Source organism: Anabas testudineus, chromosome 6, assembly GCF_900324465.2.
Source record: "Anabas testudineus chromosome 6, fAnaTes1.2, whole genome shotgun sequence".
NCBI classification, from domain to species: Eukaryota; Metazoa; Chordata; class Actinopteri; order Anabantiformes; family Anabantidae; genus Anabas; species Anabas testudineus.
The window spans coordinates 6,574,407-6,594,171 of NC_046615.1; the positions used below are offsets into that span (position 1 = coordinate 6,574,407).

The 19,765-nt window shown below is 41.4% G+C and overlaps 2 protein-coding genes across 3 annotated transcripts in view; one reads left to right on the forward strand and one right to left on the reverse strand.

Annotated features, from left to right (window-relative positions):
* Positions 1-32: 32 nt before the first annotated feature.
* Positions 33-2,406, reverse strand: hsbp1b (heat shock factor binding protein 1b). Its single transcript, XM_026364756.1, has 4 exons — positions 2,227-2,406; positions 1,107-1,173; positions 786-912; positions 33-637 (listed from the first exon to the last, which is right to left on the reverse strand). Exons 1-3 carry the CDS (start codon positions 2,269-2,271, stop codon positions 791-793), a joined length of 234 nt encoding a protein of 77 aa, XP_026220541.1. The 5' UTR covers positions 2,272-2,406; the 3' UTR covers positions 33-637; positions 786-790.
* A 145-nt stretch (positions 2,407-2,551) lies between these two features.
* Positions 2,552-19,765, forward strand: part of si:dkey-246g23.2 (solute carrier family 66 member 2) — a 62,963-nt gene continuing 45,749 nt past the window's right edge. For both annotated transcript variants that reach the window (XM_026364755.1, XM_026364754.1), the window contains exons 1-3: positions 2,552-2,857; positions 4,959-5,213; positions 5,512-5,645. In XM_026364755.1, coding sequence (XP_026220540.1) covers positions 5,005-5,213; positions 5,512-5,645 — 343 coding nt within the window. In that variant the 5' untranslated portion in view covers positions 2,552-2,857; positions 4,959-5,004. The remainder of the gene's footprint in view (positions 2,858-4,958; positions 5,214-5,511; positions 5,646-19,765) is intronic.

Here is a 19,765-nt window from a genome sequence, read left to right on the forward strand (position 1 = left end):
TTAATTGGAAAAAAACAAACAAAAACAGACACTTGAGCACCTCAGAATTTATATATTTTTAAAAATTCACTCAGCACCTGGCCAAATATTTCTGTAATACATGACAAACAGCATTGTATTAAATAGCGTTCAAAGAAGAAAATCTGAATTGGAATGCATCCTACACCTTTGTAGTAGCAGTGCTACTTGTAAAGCACTGCAGACTGAAGATGCTGACGGTGCCCATTTCCCAAGTTGGTAGGGATGGAGGTTCTACTGGCCTGTTGACCCTGCGGGTTGTTCTTCTCCATGCAGGTTAGGGCAAAACTGTCCCTATCAGCCATCACCTCAATGGGACTGAATTAATTATGATATATGAGGGCAGCAAAATAACCTCTAGGTCAAAGTCCTAAATCCAAAGTTGCATTCCTGCACATAAGCATTTTAAGTTCTGAAGGGCATGTCACACTATTCTAGCTTACAAGTAACGTTCAACTGTTCAAGTCATCACATAACTGTTAACCGTTTATCACAATACTTAATATATAAAAAAGCATTTCACACAATGACACATCAAATCAATAGAAGTCATTTTTAGAATGGAAAAGTCTGCTGCTCCTGAATTTAGGACCGACCGCACGCCTTGTAACTTAGGAACCTGTGGGACAGAAAAGAAAAGTCACATGTAGTAAACTGACAGTGAATACGTCATCAGCATTTAACATGTGTTTTGCTGCATTTACAAGAATCCTACAAAACTAAATTCCTTGATGGAGGGCAAGGTGGACATGCAACGTCCTTCTTACCTTCATTAAGAGCCTTGACCTTCTTTAGCCTTTTCTGGTGCTGCCTCGATCTCCTCAACACCAGCCTGGGTCATCAGGTCAGCAATGTTTTTCTCCAAGTCATCAATACGTGTGCTCATCTCGTCAAGTGGCGAAACCGTTAAGGTCTGTAATTTTAAATATCTCAAAAGTGCACAATGATGTCTGAGTGTGGAATATTGTGGAGAGAGAACACGCTGCCAGAAGGATGGTGGATGAAACACACCAACAATGAGACAGTAATGTGAGTTTGATTTGAACTAAATGAAAATGAGGTTCTGTTCAATCAATAAGCAAGGATATTCCTCCCTATAATCTGGTCGGACATGGTCTGGAACTTGTCCTGCATCTGTTGCAGCAGTGTCTGAACCTGTGAAGCAAAAAGCAAAAATACTGTAAGTGGCATCATCAGATTTGGCCGTTTCATTTGTGAACGAGTTCCCAAAACTATTCAGCACAACTCATACCTTTGGAACAGACTAACATCAGCACCGTACCTTTTTTTCTATTTTCTATGAATGATTTAAAAAAGCAGCAGGACAGTGATAACAAAGGTATCTGATCTCCTTGACAACCATGTTGGCTCAGTAACTTAGTAACCACAAGAATTTTTTTTTTTTTATTCTCTGTGACCAGCAGAACAGATAAAGCACCACACATTTACACTTTCTATTTGTGCACGTCTGGGAATCATTTAATATCACAATTATTTCTAAAAATGCCCTTTATCCCATCAGACAAATGTATTCATCAAATATAAAACCATGCAACAAAACCTATTTTTTACAGATATGTGTTTGGAGTAGTGTTTACTCTGCAGTTCATGTGACTAGTTACCACATTGCACAGAAAATATTCCTAAATGACAAAGAAAAGATGAAAGTAGGCAGGTAGATGTTGCAGGTTGGAGAAAATAAAACTCAACGAGTCTCACTTGAACGCATCTCCATGACAACACCCAGAAACATTACCACAGCTATCTACCGCACACAACAGCGGCACGTCCGAGACTGCACAGTGTTCAATTAGAGGAAACATGTCCCATCACGGGCGACTCTGAAGAAATAGCATCACACAGCAGAACCACCTCTGCAGCTGATGCTTGCGGCTTAGTCGGTTGTGATTTAGTGATGTCATTAGGAGAGAGAGAGAGAGAGACCAACTGAACATTACATAATGTTAACACGATGAAGCTAAACAAAAGCCAGGACGTTTTAGTTTGTTAAACAAGGCTAACAAACTGAGTCAATAAACACATGTTACTGAGCAATTAAACGAATAGAAGCATGTAGCTTACTACAAACATGGTGCACTCTGGATAGCAAGCTAGCTAGCATTAGCTTGCCACCGTTAGCACTGATATTACCGCTGCTAGCTAAGCTCCTGTAGCTAACGCTAGCTTTCCAACACGATCACGACTCACCACATTGGTCAGGTCCTGCACCGACTTGGGATCTGTCTCGGCCATGTTGTGGTAAAAATGATTATCAGTGCTGAAGCAGTACTACAGTTTACTCGGCTGTCCACCGATTATTTTGCTATCAGCTTTGGAACAGTTGGAAATAGAAAGAAGTCCCTCGCACCACCCACCACATACAGCTGTTCAACAATACGCGGAGTCTCGCGAGAGCTCAGTCGGAGCAAAGGTATATGGGACATTGAGTTTTTAGCGAGGAGTAAATAAAGTATGTAGTTCTGTTTAACACCGCAGCAGCATCCATTTAAAGCGCCAGAGTTAGATTACATGAAACATCCCATTGAACGCAGCAACACTGACGACTTAATAACCGTTTATTGCTGGATTATGGGAAGTCTGCAAAAATAACATGACACTAAAGAACAGCACACGGATCCGTGCCCGTGTGTGCGTTCTTGTCTGCGCGTGCACGTCTCCTGTCTTCCTGTCGTGGGAACGAGCAGGGATTTGAAAGTTGGAGCTGCGGGGAGCGCGCTGAGTTCAGGCTCCACGCTCGGACGCACGGTGGATGAAGCACAGTGGATGAAGCCCAGTGGATGAAGCACAGTGGATGAAGCCCAGTGGATGAAGCACAGTGGTAAGTGAAGCAGTCCGGAGTCTCCACGCTCCAGGTCCCCGTCAGGAGCGGGAGACCGTGTGCATGTTGTGCAGTTTAAAAAAATAATACTCCCAGTCAGCATTTAGAAATGTTGTTCCTCTTTTTGATTGTGGACTAATGTTTACTTGACAGAGGTGAACTGTGCGCTACACGCGTTAACCCCGCTTTGACCTGAGAACCGCGTAAAAAACGAGTCTCTGTGAGTCTCTGTGAGTCTCTGTGAGTCTCTTTGAGTCTCTGTGAGTCTCTGTGAGTCTCTGTGAGTCTCTTTGAGTCTCTTTGAGTCTCTGTGAGTCTCTGTGAGTCTCTTTGAGTCTCTGTGAGTCTCTGTGAGTCTCTTTGAGTCTCTGTGAGTCTCTTTGAGTCTCTGTGAGTCTCTGTGAGTCTCTGTGAGTCTCTTTGAGTCTCTTTGAGTCTCTGCGAGTCTCTGTGAGTCTCTGTGAGTCTCTGTGAGTCTCTTTGAGTCTCTGTGAGTCTCTGTGAGTCTCTGTGAGTCTCTTTGAGTCTCTTTGAGTCTCTTTGAGTCTCTTTGAGTCTCTTTGAGTCTCTGTGAGTCTCTTTGAGTCTCTGTGAGTCTCTTTGAGTCTCTGTGAGTCTCTGTGAGTCTCCTTCCAGCAGCCCCCCCACTTTGACGCCTGAAGGTTCAGGCATGTTGGCCCAACCCCGTGAAGCTATGCTTTTCTTACATAACGCAGGAGGTGGCCCAACGCTGTTGGGCTGCTCACTGTCGGTGTGATGGTTTGCTCACAGCTGCTGCACCATTCCCCCAAATAATGTTTGGAAATAAACTTTGGAGAACCTGGAAAACATTGTTTATGTACAAGTCTGATGAGTAGTTCTATCAGCAGTCATTCCCATGGGTGATGTACTACCTGAAAACTTGGTTCAAGTACTTCTTAGTGTGCTGAATGGTCATTTTGAAGCTGTATGCCAGCTGATTTGGGGACACAGGAGTTTATATGCATGCAGTCTCCTGTTACACACAGTGGTTACACACTGATTATTGCACAGCCTCACCACCAGTCACAGGAGAATCACGCCACACCAACATCCTGTACGTACTTGCACAGAACCCGTGGGTCATTGCAACACACACGTCGTTTCCAAAGAACTGGTTGTATGTGTTATAATATCTAAATGACTGCACTACAACAAACCACCCGGTGCTGCTAACACTGGGCATAAACAGCCACTATTTAGGAATTAAAGTACTTAAGCAGCTGAGCTAGTTGGAATGCAGACAGACGGCTTGGTAATAAAAGGTGCAGTGGCGTTGCCCTCGGAGAACTCAGAGTTGGTATGAGACACGGACTTGCATTTTGACGTGTTATCTTCACAAAGTGTGGCAGCTAATACTGACACCACCCACGCTGGTCACCTCTGCGCTGCCCCCAATACTCGCCTGTCATCTCCGCCTTTAACTTTTACCTCACATGGGACAAGTCTTTGACTTCAATTCCCCACCTGTCATGCTCATCTGGCTGCGCCGCTGATAATTCCTGAAACACATATCTGTTGCCGTGGTTGATTTAAATGTGTGAACCTATAAGTTTGTCTCTTCTTGACATAATAATGCGTGTTGTCCTCAACATGTTTTATTTAATAGAAATGATGCACTTTTGTGACCTGCACACATGTCCTGCACATTTTTCCCTGCTGCACTAGTTCTCTTCACATTTCCTAATCCTTAGGTGTGATCGTTTATGACAGCACGTGTCTGAGTGTATATGTGCTTGCATTCCCAAATTAATTGTAAAATCAGGTTGTGAAGCTGGAGGAACAGGTCTATTCAGAGTAGACTTTCTGACTTGTAACAGCACTGAAAGAATATGTGCTAATAATAACATTAATAATGGGTCCATTCTATTCAAGTGTTCCAGTAAGTCAGTGCGATGTATTACTTTTAATACCTGTGCTTTTCTACTTTGTCTACTATACATGTTAAAATGTCTTCCCTGTATTTTGGACTAGTTTATTCATTGGGGCCTTTGTATCTCAGCTATTTTGCTGCTTTAATTGGATATTTTTGTGGTATCTTTCTGTAATAACTGATCGATCTTGTTACCTTTCTGTTACCAAGGTGCAGCCTTTACACCTCCTGGACAGCCTGGGCTTCACTCTGAGTGATGGATGGACAGGTGGTACTGCAGGAGGAGGACACGGAGGGCTCATGGACGCTGCTGTCCTGGCTGGCGTCCTGCCTCATGGTGTTTGGAGGGGCCCTGCCCTATCTGCCACAGTACCAGGAGATCCAGATGAGCAGCAACACTGAAGGCTTCTCCACAAGAGTCTGCCTGGTGCTGCTCATAGCCAACATCCTGCGTATCTTCTTCTGGTATGGATGTGTTTCAGATGTGTTTCAGGCTCTCATCCTTATTTTTTTTTTTACCTTTGGCAGGCACACAACATTTGTAAGGTCATTGGAAGGAATTTAATAGTCACTATCACACACTCTGGTTAGAACATGATATGTGGTATATGTTATATATATGCTGTTATAATTTCAGTAAATGGTTATTTTAGTCTCTTGTCCTTTAAAAGTAATTTGCATGAGGACAGCTCAGCTCTAATACTACTTCTAAATGTAAACTCTGAAGTGTAATGTATACGGTGGTCTGGTTGTGCTCTTTTAGGATAGGGAAGCAGTTTGAGTTGACCCTGCTGCTGCAAAGCGTGGTGATGATCCTCACCATGTTTGCCATGCTCCACCTATGCTGCATGGTCCAAAACACCAACCGAGTGAGCACCAAGCAGCACCGACTTTTAGGTAACCAACTGCATGCCAAAAACACCTCTGCTGAAAATGTGTTACTAACCACATAATAATAACTGACAAAACAACATAATCATTACTCACAGCAGTCATTTCAGTGCAGCAAATGACTTTGCCAGCATAGCACTTGTTTGTATCAGCAGTTTGGAAGCCAAGTGCTTCAGCGCCTGCCTCTTGCCAAAAGAGGGTGCCATTGGAATAGTTTAAATAGCAAGACTGCCGCTTTCAAAATACCTTACCTCACTTACACCTCTTATCTGATTTTCATTTGATTTCCCCTAATCTTTTGGATCTAATCTATTGATTAGTAACTTAAGGGTCTACACATTAAAAAACGCAGGCTACTGTGCCACACTAATAATGAAGCCTCAGGAGTAATTAACGTAACGATATAATTGACATTGCAACACATACGAGTGCATAGCAAAGCACTAATGTCCTATGGATGGATTAATTACAGTACATGAGATCAGTCTATTCTGAGCCTGTGTGTATTCTGTGTGCATGTGTGTGTGTGTGTGTGTGTGTGTGTGTGTGTGTGTGTGTGTGTGTGTGTGTGTGTGTGCATGTGTGTGTGTGTGTGTGTCTTAGGACAAAGTGGATGAGGCACTGGTGCAGGGTGAGGGAGAATCCGAGAGGTGATAAAAAAGGCTAATATTAAACAGACCAATATCAGCATTCACTGTGCTGTGTATGTGTGTATGTGTGGCCGGTGTCTGTGAGTGGAGAAGGAGGAAGCCTATCCAATATCATTTTCAGGGTCACTCTTTATGGGGTACTGTCTTTTATAGGTAATTGTGTTATTTTTATTTATTTATTTTTTTTATTTTTACAGATGCTCGAGTTGATTGCTTTTGCAAATGGCCTGTCAGAAATTCAATCCAAGTGCAGTTTTTTATTACATAACAGCCTACCAAGTAAAATTGAATGATGGAAATCCTGTACCACCCCCATCGTCCACAGCAGAATTCGTTATTACAGACATAAATTATGATAAGCGCCTGATTTTGTGTTGATATTTGTCTCATTATCAGTGGAAGATGTTTTAAATTGAGATTTAATTGGGAAACTGGAGATTGTGTGTATGTATGGACAGGAGAGCAATGATTATCTTTATATTAGGCGTCTGTCTTGTCTTATCTCAGCAAAGAGCTGGTGCATTACTCATCATCAGCCCTTTTTTTTTTTTTATTAAAGCCCACGCTTTAACTTTTTTTATGGCAAATAAAATGTTATATGACGACTGGTGGTGGATTGTCTGTTTTCTCAGAGGGCGGATGATTTTCATAGACTTACCCAAATCCATCTGTGCTCAGTATTTGTGCACATGTCGCAAGCATAATGGACAATGAGTCTGCCTGCTCTCAGTCATTGAGGCAATAGAGAGATGCCTTTTTAAGCACGATGCAGCCTCGGTTCAGATTGTCATACCTAAGTTTGTGCGCTGTAACCCCAGCTCTTAAAAGTCAGTATGACCACCCTCTTACATCACGCCCATCTCTCTGAAGGGCAGTTCTGAGGTCTGGTTACAGAGTGCGGGTGCGATGGGGGATGGTTTAGTCCAGGACAAGAATAGATCAGAACAGCCCTCCGTCCCAACTGTCCACTACTCCAGCCATTCCTCCATTGCTAAGTCTTAACAACAAATCATGGTCACACCTATGCAAAGCAATTTTTCTCCAAGATGCACATTGGCATGATTTCTAAAGATGTACAGAAACTTTTACTGAGAATGGTTCATGTTTTGCTCTTTTCTTCCCACCTTCTTCTGCTGTTTTGTCTACTCGCAGTCTTCATCCTGTCCTTCTGTTGCTATTTCATGTCCTCCTCTTCCATCCCCTAACTTGTCCTTCCAGAAGGACCATCTGAGAGTGCCAAAGTCAACATGTGCCATAGCAGGGTTTTCTGTGATCAAGTCGCCCGGGAAAAGACTCACAAACATGTACCGACAGAGAAGCTTGTCACTTATGTACAATTGTTAGTTATGCTGCATATTCCTGCCTGTTACAAGCTGATTGTGTCAAAATTTCCCGGCCTGGATCTGTTCTGGTTTTTCTTGCTTGTGAAGCATGTCTTGCTATGTAGTCCATATTTCAATCATGAACAATGTGCCTGCTGAATTCTGTGTATCGCCTAAAGGTATCCATTGTGCTGCTAATGAAATCTGGCGTTGATTCATGGGGGATCCAACTGCGCGCACAGGAGGTTTTTCAGCCAAATGCAGCTGGCTGTGTTGTCGCAGTGATCCTAAATGCTTTGATGGAAGTTGAATGCGCGTTAAAGACTGTTATTCAGGCCTCTTTCAAAATGGGCTTGTTTTTTTTTCAGTCCCAAGTCGAGTTTGATTGCACCCTGTCCTCCATTCCTCCTAGCCTGCTTGCCTGAACAATGTGTAGGTGTGGACCATTATCGCCAGAAAACAATGCAGACTCCCTTTGTGATGCATGCTAGGAAAACTGACAACTATATACAGCTGGAGCTATGTTAGCATTATTGAAACCAGTGTGGTCCTCCTGTGCACACGTCACGTCCTACAACACACATACAGTACACAGTATATGCAGATGTTTAAGTTGCAGATTAAATTATCTTATGCAATTACCATAACCTATTTACATTATTGTAAAATCACAGGAACCAACATATACACATTGAAAATGTAGATTTTCCTTACTTTCCAGGTTATGCTGTTGTTTACAGATGAGTGTGACTAAGAATCAATATAACGACATTAGGAATTGAATATTTCAAGGCCGGTCACCTTCGTTAACATTAATGAGTTCGAGCAGGTATGGACTGGCTGAATTGGATAGTTGTGTGTGTGTGTATGTGTGTGTTGGTATGCTCTACAATAGCTTTTCTCTATGCAACCCTGATATGGTGTGGACGTAGTAAATGAACGATCAGCAAAAGCAGAAGTGTTGTTACAGAGCCCGTTATAGCCCGTTATTCTTTACATGATCACCAGAAGAGGTACAGAGGTAAACATAGCTGCTGTGCATACATTTGCAAGAACAAGCATTGGTGCTGTTTGCAATTTCCTGGTTTTCCACATAAATTGGTCATGAAATGACTGTACACTGATAACGCCAGACTGAAAGGTAGACTGTTAATTTGTTAAAGATTAGGAACCAAATTAAAATGAAAAGCTTGCTGACTGTTAGAGTAACGTTGTCCTATAGCCTCACAGTCTTTCCAACAGTCTCTACATTGAACTGAGTCTGAGTTATGACTTTGCAGTGACTTCCAGTTGCTATCCCCAGGGTGCCACATTAACAGTCCTGGCCTTATGATACAGGGATTGGGAGGCCAATAGGAGGGTGAAGGGAGAGAATGTTTTAAAGGCAAACGTGACCTCAGGCTGCAGTGTCAGACTGAGGTCAGACTGAAAATGGAGAGGTACAAGTGAAAATATCAAATGCTAGGTTTGGGGAAACAGAGTAAAAAGCAAGTGAGGACATTTTTACTTATTTTAATGGTGTAGCCTACCTCTCACCCAATGACAGATGAATGGATGGATGGAACAACAACCTCCTCTACTGGTTATATTGGAAAAAGCACATATACTTAAACACAAATGATATCAGCTTTTAAGGTATTTTTTCATATTTGTAATCTGTGAAGCTTATATTCTGCCAACGCTCTCAGCTCCCGCCTACAACACTGCTTTGTGAGTCACCTAGCAAAGAGCCACAATTGCTATTTAACGTCACGTAAGTGGGAGCCAGTGAGAGCTTGCCAGACCATAAACAGAGAAAGAGATGGGGCTCCTGATAGCCCGTGTCGACCCTGCGGTCATCCTTAAAACCGTTAGCACTCAAGGGGTGAAAGCAATTTCAATTTGCTTTAGATAACCTCTTTGGACGAGGTTAGACAGAGCAGACATTGAAAGCATCATAGATATTGTGGGCCCAGTCAGTGGCTAATTCAGTGTCTGTGCTGTGGCAAAATGAACAAGAACAATAGAGTTTTCCAGCAACTTATTGCCTCATAAATTCTCACCACAGCTGTTCGAAAGAGCTGCAGTTCTCTGCAGTCCAGCAGTGAGCAGAGATAACTAAGTTGGCTTGTTAAGTTGTCTTACACCTGAAAACTCATGGTGTTTGATTTGCAGTATACCTTTTAAATACCTCAGTGATGCATTAACTGTTGCTGGGAGTGCAGTGTTTTTTTCACAGGGACGACTCAGTGGTGAGAGAGCTGAATGTTTGTCTACAGCGGTTCATATACACGTCAGTCAACAAAGAACTACACTAAAATAATAGACATCAAACAATATATATCTTTAGAAATTGTGGCAGTATTTCTTCTTAGCGTTGACTGTGGAGTGAAATGTTCTACAGCACAGCAACACTGTGGTGTATTGATCCATAGGGTGACATAAATACTGAAAATTGGCTGTCAATGAAGTAGAAAAACTGCATGTAGTCCTGCACATCTCTTGATTCAGGCTCCTCTCTCCGATCCTGTACAAAGGCATTGTAGCTGAAATGTTACAGTGTTCTGGACGACTGCTCTCAGACGTGGAAAGCGTACAAACTGCCTATCACGAACAAACAGTCTGCTGATTTTCATGTGGAAACCTGTGATCACGTAGCCCTGCGAGGATGGGTTTGGAAAAATAAATAATAGAGCGATGTAAAAAAGGAAACACATGTTTTTAGATAAAAAAATAATGATAACTTCATCCTTGTCTGTTTTTCTCTCTCCTGGAGCTCCAGATTCGTTCAGTCTAGGTGGTACAGCTTCAGCACCGACTTGAAGTTCGGGATATCTTGCACAACAGCCATTAACAGGCTCTATCCGTGCAGACAGATGGGAAATATGACCAGTTCACATTGTTCTCATCAAAAACAAAAGTACAGTAGTTTTAAAATGATGTTCCAAACTGCAGCATTCAAAAATAGTCCCCATCTTCTGGGGTAGTAAGTGTTTTTTGTTTTGTTTTTTTCTCTGGCACGATCCATTCCTATTTTCCTGTGTCTCTCCGTTTCCCTTCTGCTCCATCCTCATATTGCCTTTAATATAATTCATTTTGTGTGGTGGTTTGCTGTTTATTTCAGAAATTCGACATGCAACGCTCATCTGGCAGTAGTTTAATCTGTGACCTCTTGACACTAAAGCGCATATTACCAACAGTGGACTTCACCTAAGTGGCTTTGAGGTGTCCCTGTCAATCAAGTCATCAAGGACTGCATCTAAAACTGAGATCGAAGGGGGAGGAGGTGTTTTTATGTGTGACGCGAAAGACAGGCTCATTTTTGTACGTGTGCGTATCTATTTGTGATGCATTTGTTTCTGACTTCAAACCACTATTGCTGTCATAGTCATGTAATCACCAAATGGTGCAGTGCAGAGTATGATGACTCGGCCACGCTCACCCTCTTACTCTCACCGTTATCTGCAGCACTCAGCACTGCAGCGGGATGAATCAGGTGTAACACGCACTGACGCACGCAAACAGACACAGGCACAAAGGCACACACTATGCGGCCCGAGCAAGTGCATTTACATATCATACACACAGGAAAGTGGCCTGCTTATTTTCAGCGTCAAGTGTGTTTAATTAAACCCCTGATAACAGCAAAGTTTAATTAGCAAGTCAAATGAAGTCAGGTAGAAGAGGTGCTGTATTAGCATTCCAGCATATTGGATTACTTGGGGGGCATTTGTTGAGATGATTTTTTGCTGTTTGCATTTTCCTAAACCAAACATAAGTTTTGTAATTACATTTTGGATTGATGAGGTTGTTTTTGATGTCATTGTTTTGCATAGTTTGACTCTTAAAGAGACATTTGTAGTATGATCGGAGTGACTGTTTCTTACTTGGCACAAGGCATTATCTTTTATTTCCCAATTTGTTGTTTCGATATATTCATTTTCATAAAGTTACATTATGCAGTTTTAGGGAATCAAGCTAGCTAGTCGAAATCCGTCCAGCCAGGGTGTCAGACAGTCACTATGGTCAAAACCTGTGGTGTATTCAGAGATAAAGACAATCAATCAGTATGTGGTGTGTTTATCCCTATAAAAATAATAATTGAATTATTTGTCCCGTCCAACTTCAGCCGGAATTCAAGGTCTAATTAGCCAGTAAGTGAAAACACGTGGATGAATGCGTAGGGACCTTTAAAATGTGCAGCAAGAAAATGAACTTTTGCCTCAGAGGCAGGTGGAAATTATTCATCAGGAGATAAAGTAATGGTCTGCCTTACACAATATGACATGTTGTAAGGTTAGACTTCTAGTAAATGTGCTGAAACATGGAAAAACACTGGTGTCCTTTGGTCTTTTAATGACTCTCCTATTAACTGGGTAAAACCTAATTTAAAAGATGAATCTCCTGATCGGTCAATTTCATGGTCCAAATCTATTTTTCTTGTTTTTAAAGCACAGTTAAATGAAGATACCTTTCGTCAGGCATTTCACACCGACTGTGAGTTTGCTTTGCCCTCGGTTCATCCACCTGGTCCAGAAAAGGTCACGTCAAACAGAATGGGAACTCACTCTTGGCTTTGAAATGCAAAATGTAATTTTGAGCAAATTTGTCAGTCTCTCTCTGAGGGTCTGTCCTAATACCTTGTAGTTATTTATGGATGTGGGTTATTAATTCATGAACTTGTCTTTGACCCCGTTGAACTGGTTGTGTCAGTGAGGACAGTGTGTCGCCTCATTAGACGAGCACTAGAGAGTGGACCGGACAGTGTGTGTGTGTGTGTGTGTGTGTGTGTGTGTGTGTGTGTGTGTGTGTGTGTGTGTGTTGATGAAGACATCCATATATCAGGCTGAACAGATGCCTGCTAACAGAACATGAAGTCAATAACTTCTCAGGGTCAGTTGGGTTGATGAAAGACAAGCCTTAGCCTGTGCTTGTTCAATATTGCCTAGCTCTCTGTCCCATATGACAAAAAATGTTATCACAATATATTTCAGTATGTGGTTGACATTGACACTTATGGTTGTGTATAAATAATGCAGTTACTGTGTTTGAGGATCCTGAGAATGACTGAAGAAGGCAGGTTCTATTCTGAAAGTAATATTTTGGTTATAGACAAAACATTTAACTTATCAGAAACATAGTATAACTTGATGTCATCGTCAGTTTAGGTGAAAACTGACTGAATTCATTGAGTTTTTAAACAGTTAAAAAACTGTTCTAAGAGGCAAAGAATTGGACGTCTGGTAGTTTCTTTCCAGTTAACGGCCTTAAAGAGAAGTAATCACAACTTTTTCCCCAGGGGCCTTTCAGAGTGCACAATGGTGACAGCTTTACAGACTCAAACCAATGAGAGAATTGGAATGATTTCTATATATAGTGAAAATAATGATTCTTAGCTCCTTTAACATTCTGTTTGAACAGGCGGAGCGGTCACCAATAATAAAGAATCTGATTGTTTCTTTGTTTGGTTCAGGTTATGAACTTGCTAAACCTACATATTAGTGTGTCCAGCACTGCTTGTGGTCTTCGCAACAGCTGCATTAGCCTTTAATTTCATACTCTCTGCATACTCCTGGTTTTGCTCTGACCGAAAGTTTAAATTGCAAATGTTTGACTTTGCCCTGCTGTTCTTAAATATGTAAAGCACCTCTGTTTTATTCTATTAACATTGTTTGACCTGCCTTGTCAGCAGTTTTCTCGCATGTGGAGGGTAAAATGAATTCAGCAGTATTAAATACAAATCCCCAACTGTGCTTTCTCTATCACGTAAATTATGATTGTGACTTAGTTTCCTTGGCAGGGTAGTTGCATGACACAGCCTGCAGCAGGTGAAACAACAGATCATCCACATCTGAAGTGTGCATCCATTGTTTCTTCATTAGCAGTACCCTCCTCACCCCCTGTCTTTGTCACATTTATGAAAAATAATTTCTCAATTTATTTAAACAGCTTTCTCCTCTCTTTGTCATCCCCTGCCACATAAAATCGAGGAAAACAGCAAACAGCTGGTTGTCAGCTTTTCTGCGTCACACAACAAACAAAAGTGATGAGTAATACTTAAAGACAGTTTACAGCAAAGGTGCTGATTATGGATAACCTGATCCCATAGAGGAATAACTGTAGACTTCCTTCACTGATACATGTGGCTGAGCACCCATAAGGTTTAAGCTCATTATTCCCTCAGTGAGTTGGACTGAAATGCACTCTCCCTCCTTCAGCCTCTCACGGCTGTGGTGCTCAGTGTGTTGTGCTCTCATCAGACCTGATCACGAAGAATGTCATAGTCAAACTTCTGGCGTGCTTATTAAGAGAAAGCTGTCTGACACTCACTGCTTCTCAGACAAACACCGCCCCACTGTATGAGTGTTAATGATGTTTAATTCTTCCTTATTCTATTTGATAGGCTGTTGGGAAATTTAATGGCATGACTTAATCTGCTTGAGTAAATTAACTATCACTCAGTTAATGTGTCACATTTGAGTTTTCAAACTTGTCTGGAAAAAAAAAATCACATCTTTCTAGAAAGTTGTCAAACTCCCAAATAAAAATTCACGGATGATCCATTTTGTATAAGGGCAGGAACTGTGTGTGTATATAGTAGAGGATGTAGCAGGGTGTCTGCTTTCCCACTGTGCTAATTGGAGTGGTGCCCTGGGCACTGTGTCATCCATGAGACAGCAGACTTGCACAGACTCCTCTGACTCGTCTCCAACATGTCACACTGGGCTTCTTGAGAACATCAGTGCCCGCAGGACTGCCCTCTAACTCAAACACACACGCACACACACACGCACGCACCCAGTCAGAGCATGACCAACATCCAGAACAGGCTAAAACACAGGTTGTTTCTCTGCTGTTGAACACTCTCTTGCAGTGTCTTCCTCAGTGCTTTGGATGAGTACGTACACACAATGACCTGGCATTATAACTACATACTTTAAAATTAGTGTTATGACTTGATTAAAAGTTACTGGTTTAAACAACCCAATAAACTGCTTTGGACATCGTGCTTGGGTCCTACACAGAGAGAGGGAGGAGAGAACAAAGCAGAGTAGTCATTTGTGTGGTGAGGAAGGTCAGTGGACATTATATCTAAATAATGACTTCTAATGAGCTGCTGCTGTGCTAATTACTGTGGACTCAGAGTGGGTGATGAGGTAATTGTACCCTGAGGAAGGAGATTGAGAAGTGTACATAGATGTGTGTGTGTGCGTGACAAATCCAGAGAGAGACTGGACTACAATACAGACAGAAATCCTCTGATAAAATATATATATATATATATATATATATACTGTGTATATTTCATATAATGCTCAAGCAGAAAAGAAAGCTGCTGGCACTGTGCATGCATAGTCAAGGGTAGTGGTGTAGGGCATAGGAAATTAACATTTTGTGCTGTGCATGCTTTCTTAAATAATAATACAATATTAAAAATTGACTATCTGGCAGATGGTCACTCAGTCAGTACTTAGTCTGATTATTTGCATTTGAAAACAAAAAAAAGGAAAGGAAATAGTACACATGCATGTGTAATGTAGTTTGTGCATCTGTATTAACACTCACAGATTACCCTGAATGGGTAATCGGACTCGGAGCCCATTCACAGAACTGTGATAAAGCAGAACTGTTCGATTTACAACAGTGTCAAGTTCCTGAATTTGGAGTCAAGTGAGTCACGTTGTGTGTTTATTCATGTAAAAGATTTCCATAATCTTTTTCAGCTGTTATTTCCTTATATTATCTGATATAATCTGTGTCCATGGACGTTTAGTGCTTTTTCACCTAATTATGTCACATTGTATTTATGAACACACTCAATCTGAGTGGAGAGCCTGTGTGGTACACGCGGCTGAAGGGACTAATCTGATTCATGAACACTAGAGTGTGTTCCTTTATATCCATAACATTAAGAAATGTCAGCATGTGCCCTAATGTGTCCAGTAATTGCATAAAGATATTTACACATGCCTTGAGCTGTCACTGCCTGACAATGCTTATAATAAGCTGCAGTCAAGCTGTGTATAATCCTATTCAGTTAGGAAAATTAATGTTAATGCACTTATCCACACTATAGAAACCATACAACAAAATGTATGTAAACAGGACGTCTTTGAACTGTTATGTCACAAACTATCTTTGGTGTGAAGGTCACATTGTTTGATTGGGAAAGCTTTTGACATACCCAGTGGAATTGTCCATTTAATAATAGCCTCACTGCCCCCATCGACTTGTTTTCCCATTTGCGCTATCTTTGATTTACACCTGCTTGTCTGTATAGGAAGAAAGACCCCCTCCACCCCACCAATTGATAATGTGTGTGCCCTGGTAGACCCTAAACAATAGTTTAGACCATTTTGCTCCCCTGTGTTGATGTGTCCTTATCTGGACCCCCAACTTTTCCACCTGGTCAACAACTGATTGTTATCCGACTAGATCACCTTCACACACATCCTGGCTACATTTGACCCTGAGACTGTGTGTTATGTAGAAAATAAACATATAAACATACAGACAGTATACTTTTGCTTGTATATACATCATACAGTACTGTACTGGGTCTACACCCACATCACTGACTGTGTATCTGTGTCTGAGGAAGAGCACTGGAGAGCTAAAGTGGAGCTAATTTGATCTTCTCCGTGCTCTACTAGCATGTGTAAGGAAGGGTAGAGCGCCTCAGCGATGCCTCGTCTCCTTAATTCCATCCACTCCTTCGTTCTCAGCACCAAGGTCAGTGCAGCTTAGCACTTTGGCCTCAGCACTGTGCAGTTGTCATCCATGAGACACGCAGCTCCGTTGTTCACTACACCAGCACTTTTGAGAGCCCTTATATATCTTCTGTAATCATGGTAGCCACAAAATGTATTAAAGAACATATGGAACATATTACCTTTGTATTTCAGGGGTGTTAATTATATAAATGTGTAACAGTAATCTCATTAAACAGTAACTGGTACAACCACTTTATTAGATGAATTCAATATTATAATATCAAGCATGTAACTTAGATTATTATTACTATTATCACTCTATTCTATCCATTCAATAAAAACTGCCAGCACTCAGTTTCACAGACATCAGACAATATAAGGCCTGTCACTGCTCATACACTATACTCAGGAATTGTATTGTACATTAAGTTGTTGGTGTTGAAATACGGGCATAAGAACAATCTGAGAAACAGACCTTTCTGCTTACTGTCAGTTCAGTTTTAGTTCTATGTTCTGCTATGAAACAAACATTCACAACTCTTGTGCAGTGTAGTCTCACAGCGAAAGCTGCCAACGTTGGTTAAATCACCTGGCAGTGCTTCAGCCAATTACTAAAATAAAAAAATACGATTAGTCGGATCAGTGTGTTTTCTGTTAACAAAATGCTGCAAATGAAATAATGAATGGTTTTAACTAATTATGTAGTCATATAATTAAGTGACTGTGTGACATTGGCAGAGATAACAAAAAATAGCCTTGGTTTTTAGAATTAGTAGACAATAGCTTGTCAACCAACACCCATAATAAGAAGCTGTATTGTGCTGGATAAGCTTTGAAAAACGAAAATGGAAGAACAGGGCTTTCGCTAAGACGTCATCCTTTTCATTCTGCTGCAGCACGATTCAAGCAAGCAGCAAAGTTCAAAGAACAGACAGAGCAGTGAGGTTTCTTAAGGACAAACCACCTGCAGACACACCAGATTCTGTGTGATCTTGAAAAGATTTTAAATATTTACGGATTTAGCTGGTGTGCAAGGAAAGATAGAGACTTATATGGCTGCTATCAGGACAAGTGAAGGACAAAGCCAACGAAGGGCTTTTTTATCTCTGGTTTTCTCTGCTTAATGGAACTTAGAGCACTGGATAGATGGAGAGGAAGAGTGTGGGGTAGAGAAGGAGGAGGTGATATGACTGGGAGGAATATGCAAAAAGTTACAAGGAGGTTAGCAAGAGAGAACTCAGTGTTAAAAGATCTTCATGGAAACTCAGACTGATTCAACTGATCAGACCTGGAACATCATGATGACGACAGAAGACCTAGACATTGCAGTATCTATTATACTTGCCCGAAATCCTACACAGAATATTACCAAGCACCAATTATTGTAGCCAGTATTCAGTGACAGACCTCCTCTCATTTATCTCTGAACTACAGGCACCGGCCAGTGATTTTTAGTAACCAAAGTGGACGGAGGCGCTAGAGCATGAATGAATGTTAAAAGGCAGGACAGGCTGGACAGTGGTGATGGATGTGAGGGTGTGACATCGTGCCAGAATTGTCAGTGGACCTGAAGCTGAAACAAATGCTGTTAGTTGTGGAGGTGTTGTGCACTGTACTGACTGATACGTGGTGTTCTGTCAGGAGCCACACAAACAAGCACTGGAGTGGGCCATCAGTCTTCCTGTCATGAAGCTCAGTGTTTTCGCCGTCGTATGTTTTCAACAATATTTGAATTGACCTCTTCTGTTTGTCCTTGTCTATCTTTCCATTAAGACTCACACAGCGAAGTGGCTCCGTTCATGTGTATAATGTGACATTTGTTCAGCCCCTGTCAGCGAAGTGAGTGTTTTCTGACTTTGATCAAGAGCTCCTTAGCGTTGCTGACTTGCTGTTTTATGAAACGGCTCCGAATGTGGAATCCATTAGTGCGGAACAAAGGCAAGTGGTCACAGAATTGTTGTTGCGGATCATTAATGCCAGCAGAGCTCATTAGCCGAGCATTACGTGGGTCAAGAGGCTAAAGAACGGACACATACGCGCAGTAAAGAAACAATCAGTGGTGGAAAAAACACAGTCGTGCGGCAAGGTCAAAGCTGCCACTGTCAAAAGTGTCACTATGGTAGGAAGAAAAAGTATTCTTGACAAAGCATAATCTAATGCAGACCATAAATAGACCCTTTTCTTTCCTTTCTCTACCGACTCTCCCAGTTTGGTACTTAGGTAAACAGTTTCCCAAGTGAGAGACAAGAGTTCAGGCTGTTTGCCTCCCAAATGAAAACACTGTAAAACTGAAACATACAAAAGAAAAGATCAACCAGATCAAAATTGACAGCGCATTTAAATATCTACATGAGTATGACATGTTTCCCATCCTAGCCAAATGAGAATGAAAGTGTGCCATGATGTGCTGTTTAAATACCACCACATCTCTACTGTAATTGATGCCCCTTTGACCAACCACCTAGTTTTTTTTACAACAGTAAAACAGTTTGGATCTCAGGAGTTGGATCTTAAGTTGTTGTGTGCTGTTCTACTGAAGTAATTGGTACCTTACATAGCTGTGCTTCCCCCACACTGGACCGATGTGTGGGGTTTTAGACTGCAGACACAAATGCCAGTTTGAAGGTAGGACTGCACTGTTGTTTGGTGTTGGAGACTGCTTACTGACTATTAATCACTATACTGTGACTATACTGTGAATGCTGTTGAGCATTCACAGTATAGTAGTAGTAGTTTTATTTCTATTAATATTTGTCAAGCTCTGTGTCTTCTGGGGTTTGGTGTAGCAATAGATGACAGCTGATAGAGAAAGACAGATTACTGAAAGCGTCCTGCTTTTCCAGAGAAGAAATTAAATGGTGGCACAAGTGTCTTTTCCTTTTGTGACTGATCAATAATACTGATGTCTGCAGTGTGTCATATAGAAATCCACCTCTAAACAGTATTTAATAAGTGGTGAAAATGACTGATAGCTTAGGGTGTGTTAACTCTCTATACACAGTTTAATTTGCGTGCTTGGTCAAAGCCTCTGAATTCTCTTCTTAGGATGTAGTCATTCAATCAAACGTAGGCACTGGTTGGGTTGGAACAGCCATCAGATCACACTGCTAGATAACAAACAGATAAGAAACCCGACTGATCGTCTGGGAGCAGGATCGTTGATCGCTCAGATGATTAAGTAGACGCTGGGATCCCGCTCACATTACACGTCAGACAACAGCCAATTAGGCTGAAATTCATCAAATTGTATAAAATGATTTTCTGAGGAGGATAACACCACTAAATTAGTCAAATCTAATTAGAACTAATGACTATTTATAGAAGCAGTGTATTTTCTGTTTTGGTGAAGAGCTAGTCCTGACCACATAAATCTGTCAGTGTATCGTTATCGTTAATATTTCCCATCAGCCTTGCAGTATATAGAGCACATTCTTTACAGCTGCCAGTAGATACTTGCATTA